At 35.4% G+C, this 10,280-nt stretch overlaps 1 protein-coding gene across 3 annotated transcripts in view; it reads left to right on the top strand.

The window, feature by feature from the left end:
• Positions 1-8,655, top strand: part of TRIM23 (tripartite motif containing 23) — a 35,633-nt gene extending 26,978 nt beyond the window's left edge. Inside the window, exons 8-12 of one of the 3 annotated variants that reach the window (XM_021708420.1) lie at positions 1,456-1,585; positions 2,413-2,523; positions 5,064-5,188; positions 6,332-6,437; positions 6,768-8,655. In XM_021708420.1, the coding sequence (XP_021564095.1) occupies positions 1,456-1,585; positions 2,413-2,523; positions 5,064-5,188; positions 6,332-6,437; positions 6,768-6,829 (534 nt within the window). In that variant the 3' untranslated portion in view covers positions 6,830-8,655. Of the gene's footprint in view, positions 1-1,455; positions 1,586-2,412; positions 2,524-5,063; positions 5,189-6,331 lie in introns of all 3 variants that reach the window. The other 2 variants (XM_008049776.1, XM_008049777.2) reach the window with 2 other exon arrangements.
• Positions 8,656-10,280: the final 1,625 nt, after the last annotated feature.

Consider the following 10,280-nt stretch of genomic DNA (forward strand, 5'->3'; position numbering starts at 1 on the left):
CTCATGTAGTAAATAATGAGAATATGTAGAATGAGAAGGGGGCTTCATACAAACTGTCAAGAATACCAATATTTAAGAGGTGGATAAAAGGAAAATGAGAAGGAGTATCCAAAAAGGGAATAATACCAAACTAGGACAATTTTGTATCATAAAAGCCAAGAAAATAATATTCAAAGGAGTGAGCAAAATAACAATCATGGCTTCATCTCTTGGGCTCAGGTGATCATTCTGCCTCAGCCTCCTGATTAGCTGAGACTATAGTTGTGCCACCGTGCCCTGCTAACTTTTTGATTTTTTTATAAAGATGAGGTCTTGGTACTTACATGCCAAGAACTATTGTAAGGACTTTTGTGTGTGTGTGTGTGTGTGTGTGTGTGTGTGTGTGTGTGTGTGTGTGTGTGTGTGTGTGTATGTTTTTGAAGCCAGGGACTCACTCTGTCGCCCAGGTTGGAATGCAGTGGCACCATCACAGCTAACCACAGCCTCCACCTCTGTACCACCATGCCTGACTAATTTTTAGATTTTTTTGTAGAGACCATGTCTCACTATATTGTCTAAGCTGGTCTTGAACTCCTGGACTCAAGCAGTTCTCCTGTCTCAGCCTCTCAAAGCACTGGGATTACAGATGTGAGCCACTGCACCCGGCCTTTTATGTGTATTTTGGAAAATTAATCCTTACAAGAATTCTTTGTAAATGTTTTACTATTTTTATCTTCATTTTATGAGATGAGAGAAGTGAGGCAGAGAAGTCATGCAGATAGTAATATATACAAGTATGTTTATGACATTATTTGTAATATGAAAAAATCAGAAATTATCTAAAATCTATCAATTGGGGATTGTTTGAATTCTGGCTTATGGAATACAATGAAACCATTGCAAGAAAAAGGTTGGTCTGTATGTATTGAAAGGATTCCTTAATATACTGTTGAGAGAAAAACTTTAGTTGCAGTGTATGGGTATATAGGTTTATAGTTTTTTTTAAGTATATTTGTTTTCTTTATATTTGTTAGTCAATATGTGCATAAGAAAGTGTCCGGAGGAATATACATCAAATTGGTCATAGTGGATATTTCTGGGAATTTAACAGTAATTTTCATTTTTAATTAATTTAGCCCTCTTTTGACTTTTTTAGTACAGCATAAAGACACATTTAAAGATTCAATTGGGTTAGAAGATCTGAGAAAATTAAATAGGTGTATATATTTTGTTTTATTTATACAAAGTGGTCAGTTTTACTAAGAAAAGATTTAGCCTTGGGGAGGAATTTATCTTCTTGAGAAGATCAGACTCGGGATTTTGAGGAATACAATGCAGACTGCAGTGAGGAATAAATAGACGACATGGAAATAGCGAACAAAGTTGCTTGATTTATAAAAAGAAAAGTATAAATAAGTGCTATTACTTTCTAACTCCATATCAAATTTAAAAGATTAAAAAATTTTTAAATTCTAGGACAATAGAGTTCACATTGGACCAAAAATGGAAATTCGAGTTGTTACATTAGGATTAGATGGTGCTGGAAAAACTACTATTTTGTTTAAGTTAAAACAGGATGAGTTCATGCAGCCCATTCCAACAATTGGTAAGTATGAGTATCGAATTTTACCTTTGTGGACATTTATTTCATTTTATTTTAATTATTTTATTCTATTTTGTATTTTATTTATCTTAGCATCAAGGTCTCACTCTGACACTCAGGCTGGAGTGTGGCGGCACAATCATGGCGCCGCCTCCTGGGCTCAGGTGATCATTCTGCCTCAGCCTCCTGATTAGCTGGGGCTACACCGTGCCTTGCTTTTTGACTTTTTTATAAAGATGAGGTCTCAGCATGTTGTCTCGGCTAGTTTAAAACTCCTGGACTCAGACAGTCCTCCTACCTCGGCCTCCCAAAGTGCTGAGATGACAGGATGAGCCACTGTACCTGGCTCCTGCATGGACATTCTATAGACAAACCCTAGCTTGCAGCTGAGTTCTCATGGACTTATTTGATGCCGATCTGTCATAGTGGTGGACTCTTTTCTGACTCTCAGACACCATTTCAGATTTTTAAAAAGATGTGATTCAGTTGCTCTGGGATTGAAATGTGAATGGTGGAATAAGAAGAAAGAGTACGGGTGGGACACTGTGGGCATGAATGGAGGGTTGGTGGCCCCGGCTGAGGGTTAGGGGAGGGCAGAGTGGCGGGTACAGGGATTCCGTGGTCCTGAGGGTCCTGGTGGAGGTCAAGAGGGCTAGCATCTGCTAAAGGCATATACTCCCAGTGTAGGAGTAGGAATGGGTTTGATGAGGCTTCAGTAGATAGTGCTGCTTGAGTAATTTGTCAGTCACAATTATAAACGGGATGGGTTGCTTGTGCTTGATGTGTTGTTCATTGTAAATATAAATATAAAATAACTTTTTTTAAAACAGGTTTTAATGTGGAAACTGTAGAATATAAAAATCTAAAATTCACAATTTGGGATGTAGGTGGAAAACACAAATTAAGACCATTGTGGAAACATTATTACCTCAATACCCAAGGTAAGAGTCAAAAATGACATTTCAATTTTTTAGATTTTTAGGATGAGAGTTTTCAGTGGACTGATTTTGATTTAACTGTCAACGATGATATTTATGATTAAATATTTGACTATATATTTCAGTATTAGTGGCCAGCTCTTTATTTTTTTAAAAAATGGAGGTAGAAAGACTAGGAAGTGTATTTTTGGTTTATTCATGATAATCTGTTGGGAGCTGGCTGGGGAGGCCTGCCTGAGCATTAGGGTTTCAGGCGGGCTGCGGACCCTGAGACCACCAGGTTGCGTTCAGGAGCTGAAGGCCCATTCCCTCCTCCTTTCTTTGTTGTTTGGCATGACCCACTAGCAGGGACTTAGATGATCTAAGCATGAAGTTCTGAGAGTATGACAGGCATGGCTGACTCTAGGGATCCACTGTTCCCATTTCTCACAGACTGCGGTTTTGGCTTTAAACTTAACACAGTTCAAACTCAGGTCACATTTGGGAGCCTTATATATGATACAAGCTTCTTTTTAAGATTTAAAAGTATATTCGTAGAATTAGTATACACATTTAGAGAGCTATTTCCAGCTTTAGATGGTATAGATGATTATCTAGAGTTACCAGAAATGGCCCAGCACGAACTTTGGACTAGGCCACATTTCTAAGGGCCCAGCGTCCACTTTGGGCTGGGCTGCATTCTTTTAAACTGGTTCTTTAGTTACAATTAGTGTAAGTTTTTTCTACTTACAATAGAAACTGAATGTATTTTATTCATAGAAAGTATTGTAGAATAGGTCATGCTACGTCAGGGAATTATGTTAGTTCAAGCATGATCAAACATGATATTTTGAGGTTCTATAAGAATACAGCTAACTTTAGAAATTTCATTGTTCCCACTTTCTATTAATTGTGGTTTTGGCCTTAGTACATTCACAGTTTGTATTTGGGTTTTATTTTAGAAGCTTTATTACTGACGATCAGTTTTATATATTAGGATTAGGAATTAGAAACTTTTATAGAAATTAAGATAGATACATAGGATTTAAGAATAGCCATTTTGTTAAGAGATTATAATCAGTTGTTCCTGGAAACAGCCCAGCGTGATCTTTGGACTGGGCCACATTCTTTAGGAACTGGTTTGAGCTATAATTAAGAGTTTTTTATAGTATAGGTAAAATTAGCACAGAATAGAAAGGTATTAGGATTTAAGTCAGTCATTAGGTGTTGGGAATGCATAAGTGTTAGAAGTTATTGATTATTAGAACATTATGATGTTAGAATTGTTGTATTGTTTTGTGAGGAACATCAACCAAGCATAAGGAACAGTGAAATAATATTGGGATTGTCCTTCCTCATGCTTGAGGAAACACCTGGTGGGTGGGGGGATGCCCCTCATCCACCTGGCTTTGTGTTCACTTGAAAATCTTGTGATCTTGCCTGTGAAACTTTAGGATAAAAGGCTTACAGTTTGCCCCATTAAATTGGCTTCTGCACTAGACAGAGTCCAGTCTCTTTCTTTCTCCCCCTTTCTCTTTCTTTCTCTTTATTTCTCCAGAATAATCACAGACTCTGCCCCACCTTCCCGGGACCCTCTAAATCTCTCTGCAGGGGCTGGCCCCCCATCATGATCCATTATTACAAAATAAAAACCATACTTAGCTTAGACATATAGGTAGTTAAGAGTACTTACCTCTTGCTGTTCCTGCAGTTACTGGATATCATTAGTATCCATCTGAGTGTGATCGATGGCAATGTGGTAACACAGAGCTGAATTTGTGGTGTATGATTCTGCTGCTCGATTCAGTTACATTCAACACTTATCCCGTTATGATCTTTCAGTAGCCTCACTCACTCATTTCTCGTCACAAATAGTTGCTACCTCCAGAAGAACCTGCAGTAGCTTGCTTCTGACCACGCTGTGCAATGTCACATATGTTCCACATACATTTTATTCACATTTCAGCCCCATTTCAAACTTTCACCTTCTATGCCCCACCATGAAGTTTATGTTTATGCCACTTGTCCCTTATGTCATCCTGCTTTTCACTACAATGAGAGTAGATAGTTATTTTTACTTTGGGATTTTTGAAACTAAGTTTAGTATGAGCCATAATTAATAGAAAAAGTGGAATTTTGAGTATGTGGAATAGACAGAAGCCTGGGGATGTTTGTTTGAAGAGATAGTGATGTTTTTATTTTTGAAAGACTATCTTTTGGTAAAGGAAGCAGTCTTCAAAGATTAAGTAGTATCAGTAGGTAGATTATGAGAGGAACATTTTTATTCATTATGGGGAAAATATTAATATACAGAGCAATTTGTGTTAGATAGAGCAAGTGTTTCCTGTCACAGATGGGAAAACTAACCTTGAGAAGTTATACGGACTACTTGAGGTCATGTTAATTATTTGTAGGCACTTCTATATAAGGCAGCCTTCATATGAAAGTAATGATAGTAGACACACTCTAACCATAATATAATAATGAATGCATTAAATGTTTGATCCATTTACTGAAACTTAAGTGACTAATTGAATATTTTGGGGGGTTTTTTTGGGGGGTAGCCGTTGTGTTTGTTGTTGATAGCAGTCACAGAGACAGAATTAGTGAAGCACACAGTGAACTTGCAAAATTGTTAACAGAAAAAGAACTCCGAGATGCTTTGCTCCTGATTTTTGCTAACAAACAGGTAACACATTTTTATATCAGAATGTTGTTTATTTTGGTAGATTTTGCATTCTTTGTCATAGGCAGTTAAAAAGAGATTCTTCAAAAGAGAATCAATTCCACAAATATTTATAAAGTTTTTGCTGTGTATTTTGAGTACAATCTATGTGAAAAGTGCTTGGTACCTTGGCGGATATAAAAAAGAAGTAAGGTAGTTTAGGCATACGACAACCTCACACATATATGTGAACACATGTGAAATTCTAATGTAAAGAAAACTGCTAAGTAACTTCAATAATACTAAGTGTTAAGGGGAATTAGGAGAGAGTAGTAAAGGTGGCGCCTTTGTAAAATGTAGGATTTGAGTTGAAATTACGGAGAAGACTGAGTCAGTATGTGAAGGAAAGAACATCGCAGGCAGAGAAAAAAAATAGCTTGAGTGTTTTAAGGGAGCACCAAGCAGACCTATATGTGATGTGTAGGTAGAGGATGAAGAAGAGAATCTAGAATATCAGATGAGGCCATGCAGTGGAAGCCTTGACAGGTCTAGACTAGGAAATACAGGTTTTATTCTGTAATCAAAGGAAAACCATCAACATATTTTGGGATTAGTGTGTGGCAAGATTATACCAGTGTTTTCAGACTGGGAACCTAGGTAGAATGTGGAATGAATCGGGTTAAGGAATTAGCGACAGGGAGATGCAATAAATTGCTGAAATAATTCAAAGTGAGAGTTAACAAGAACCTGAATTAGAGGAATAACAAGGTGAAGATAGGTAGGTGGAAGAGAATTTATGGAGGTAGAATTGTTAGAATTATTGACTGGATGGAGGAATGAAGGAATGGGAATAGCTGAAAATTCCCGGATCTTGAGCCTAAGCTTCTAGAGGGATGAGAATGGTATTAAGTGAAGATGAGGTAGAAGTAGAATAGAAGTGGAGTGGAATAGATGCTCATAGGAGAGGAAGAGTAGGATGTAGAATAAAGAATTTTCCCCCTAATGAAAAAAAAAGCAAACTATTAAGAACATTTAACTTGTGATTAAAGACATAGACAAGAGAGATACAATTTTCTACTTTACAATTTTCATCAGATAAAGACGAAATGTTTCATAATCCTCAGAGATTCATATTGATTAAAAAATTGTGATGTGTATATCTTTCAGGATGTTGCTGGAGCATTGTCAGTAGAAGAAATCACTGAACTTCTCAGTCTTCATAAACTATGCTGTGGCCGTAGCTGGTATATTCAGGGCTGTGATGCTCGAAGTGGTATGGGACTGTATGAAGGTTTGGACTGGCTCTCACGGCAACTTGTGGCTGCTGGAGTACTGGATGTTGCCTGATTTAAATGCGACAGTTGTTTAAAGCTTGTGGCTAAGAGTTATTTTGCACATAATATGTTGTAAGAAGTTCTACATCCAAAGATGATAATTTAGGATGTGTATATAAAAGGAATCTTGGATTGGGAAGTCAGTACCTTCATTAATTCTTTAAAAAATTGTTTTGGGGCACAATTTAAACATCTAATTGAGCAGGTTAGATTGAATTAAGAGATTTCTTGAATATGCATTCTTTTAAAAACTACATTTGTTATTTAAGTTTTTCAGATTATCTGTGACCCATATATTGCAAAAGTAGTAGTCACAGAGAAAGGTAAGTGAAGGTTTATTCTTTCAGTGATAAAAGAATAGTCAACTGAGTGCCTAATGAAACCTGTGTGAAGCAAAAGAAGTATAGCTTCTTTAACCTGCCTTTTCACAGAATCTTGGCAGTATTTAGTTGTAGATATGGCAGCTGCTTAAGGAAATAAAATCCAAACTACATCTTTGAGTATTAGGATTACTTTACGTTTATGTTCAGTATAACATCTTTAATGCTAAGAACTATACGCTATAGAAAATTAATATTTTATACAGTGTTTTATTAAAACTTTCTCCTAAAGCATTTTGTATAAATACAGACAGAATGAAGTTATCTAAATAGGCCTGATAGTTAGGTTAGTAATAAGTTGAAGAATAATTAACAATACAATTGTAGAAGTCACTTGATCTTCACTTATGAAAGACCTATTTCCAGAACTGAACCTAGGCTTATTTTCTAGGTCAGAGCTCTAAATTGGTCCTTCTTTTGTTCAACATATTTAAACTACTTAGAAGTGTTTCTTTCTAAAATAATATTGCATCCTTTGTGGAAATGACTGTAGGGAAAATGTAGTAAGTTACACAGAGAACTAGCGTTGGCTACATAAAAGAGACTTAAGTAGAAAACTACCTTTACCTTAAGAGAAGTTGTTTAAACAGTGAAGAATGCGTATTACCTATTAAAATATTTCCCAAAATAAGTGAATTTATCTTGACAATAAAACATGATAAAGTCTCTTCATGACAAGGCCTTGATAAGTTATTTAAGAAGAAAAATATCTAAGAAGGAAAAGATATATTCAAAAAGTTTATATTAATTATTCAGTATTGTGAGTAAATAAAAATTTTGCGCTCTTTACTGTTTTCCACTTTTAAAGGATAATCTTATTATGAAAGCACGATTTACTATATTTAAATAGCTAGATTGAGATTTTGCATTTTTAAAAATGTTCTTGTAATTTCGAATGAAGTTAAATCTGAAATATTAGAATTGTTACAAGGACAGTAATGTATGATAACAAAGTGTGACTTTTAAGTGGCACTGTTTTGGTTCAGTCTTTTCAAATGTATTTTTGTTTGTTTAAAAACAAACTTTCAGAAAACAAAGCATTAAAAAAGCCCATCAGTATTATGGGCAATATGTAAATAAGTAAATATAATATTTTGTCCTTTATTTTACAAGTAAAAGGCCATGCTGTTACAAGTATAGTTTGTGTGCATAAGTAATACTTCTGAATTAAATTATTTAATATTTGACTGATGTTAATAACTGTGAAAAATAAACAAGGTATCGCATTTGCCTGTGAGCTCTTGAACTGTTTTCTCTACTAGGTAATTAAAAAGTGTAACACTAACATGTGAACTTGCTTCCCCTGTAAGTTAAGTTTATTCCATCAATTTTGGTAAACTTTGTAATTCACATCTTGGTACATAACTGAACACAGTTTAAAAATTGTGCTTAGTTCTGATCATAATGTATATATGATCATGTATATATGGTAATGTGTTTGTGTATTTTTTTTAAAGAAATGCTTTTCTCAGTCTTCTATTACTATTTGTGGTTGTATTCTTTCACTAACCATTAGTTAAGATTGTGTTAGTTTCCTTTGGGAAATGTCAAATTTAAGAATGAGAGAGATGTTTTAAATACAGTATATTAAGACTTGCCTCCTAGCTCTGAATTTCTGTACTAAGCTTAAATACTATTGTATGGTTATGTAAAGCAGGCTTGCCAAGTGTATATCCCTGGGTCTGTAATTTAGGAATGCTTTATAACCACCAGAGCCATTATTTGCACTACATATATGATCAGTATACACAACAATAAAATGTTAAAATCATCTTAAGGAAGTCCCATCATTATTCTAAAGTCTGTTTCTTGGACCATCTATCTAATATTATTGCTAGTAACCAATTTAAAAAGCCATAATTTGTGCTGTGGTTAAGAGAAGCAATAAAACAAAATGGGTGGGGATTGACTTGCCTGTCAAATCTGAGATGTCATTTATTTGATAAAGTCAAATTTTAGAAATAACATTCCATATTTGCAATGTAGGTCAGATTTACTTATTTATTTTTAATTTTTTTACTTTAAAGATGTGGGGTACAATTCAGGGTTAGGTATACAAATGTTCATTATGCAGGTAGCCTTGTCAATGAGGTCACATTTAAATAAGTAATACAAATGCAGTGTTTTGAAGGGGGAGCTAAAATTTTGCAATGAACAAAGTGAAGCTTTTAATTTTTATTGTTTTAAAAATTTTAAATTTAACCTTGTTTCATATGAGAGTACAGCATTTTAAATGACTTTTTAAAAAATGGCTTGGAAACTTAGCTGTAACTTATAAATTAATATTGCTAATGGAAAGGCCTTTTTATTTTTATTTTTTTTAAGTTTAGGTCTTACTCTGTTGCCCAGGCTGGAGTGCAATGTGCAGTTTTGACCTCCTGGACTCAGGAGATCTTCATACCTCAGTCACAAGTAGCTGGGACTACAGATGCGTGCCACCAAGCCTGGTACATTTAAAAAAAAATTTTTTTTTTGATAAAGATGAGGTCTCACTACGTTGCTCACGCTAGGCTCAAATTCCTGGTCTCAGATGACTTTTTATGTAGCATTGGGATACTTCTCCATTTGCAAAGTGGTAACAGGGAAGAAGAGAGCCATACTCTTCCCTCAAGGACTAATGAATCCGTATGAGACTGTATTTTGATAATTTAAAACATGCTTTAAAAAAGATATGGCAATAAATGTTTTTAGATCTGCCAATTAGGCTGTTTTTGACATGAATGGAAAAACTTATTAGTGAAATATGATCTCATTTTATTTATGTTTTTGAGTCACAGTCTCATCTGTCGCCCAGGCTGGAGTGCAGTGGCAGACTCAAGGCCACCACAGCCTCACCTGCTGGGCTTGGGCGATCCTTCTGCCTCAGCCTTCTAAGGATCTGGAACTATAGGCACAAGCCACCATGCTCAGCTAATATTTCTGATTTATTGTAGAGATGAGGTCTCACCAAGTTGACCAGTCTTGTCTCAAACCTGTGAACTCAGGCAATCCTCTCACCTCAGCCTCCCAATGTGCTGGAATTACAGGCCTGAGCCAATGCGCCCGATTTTCACTCACAGCAAAATAATGTTATCAGAGAGGGAATGAGGCATCATCACCACTTGGTGGCAGTATTACCAAAACTTTAGATTAAGTTTTTAGGAATGAATAAAGAGGTTAGTTGATAAACACCTAAATTAGGAAGAACAGGCAAATGTCGCAGTGAAACGTCACTTTAGGTCCAACTTTCAGTTCTTCTCTTAATAAAGAAGGGCACATTAGCTTAAAGTAGCATAATTTGGTATATTCTGCTATCTTACGAGTTATTGATAAAAAACAAATAAAGGAAATGATCCTCATGACCAATAGAAGGGAAAGGCTAAGCTTATATTTAAAGCTTAAGAACATAACTTCCTTAACTAG

Source organism: Carlito syrichta, unplaced genomic scaffold (genome assembly GCF_000164805.1).
Source record: "Carlito syrichta isolate Samal-C Ts95f unplaced genomic scaffold, Tarsius_syrichta-2.0.1 Scaffold136712, whole genome shotgun sequence".
Lineage (NCBI taxonomy): Eukaryota > Metazoa > Chordata > Mammalia > Primates > Tarsiidae > Carlito > Carlito syrichta.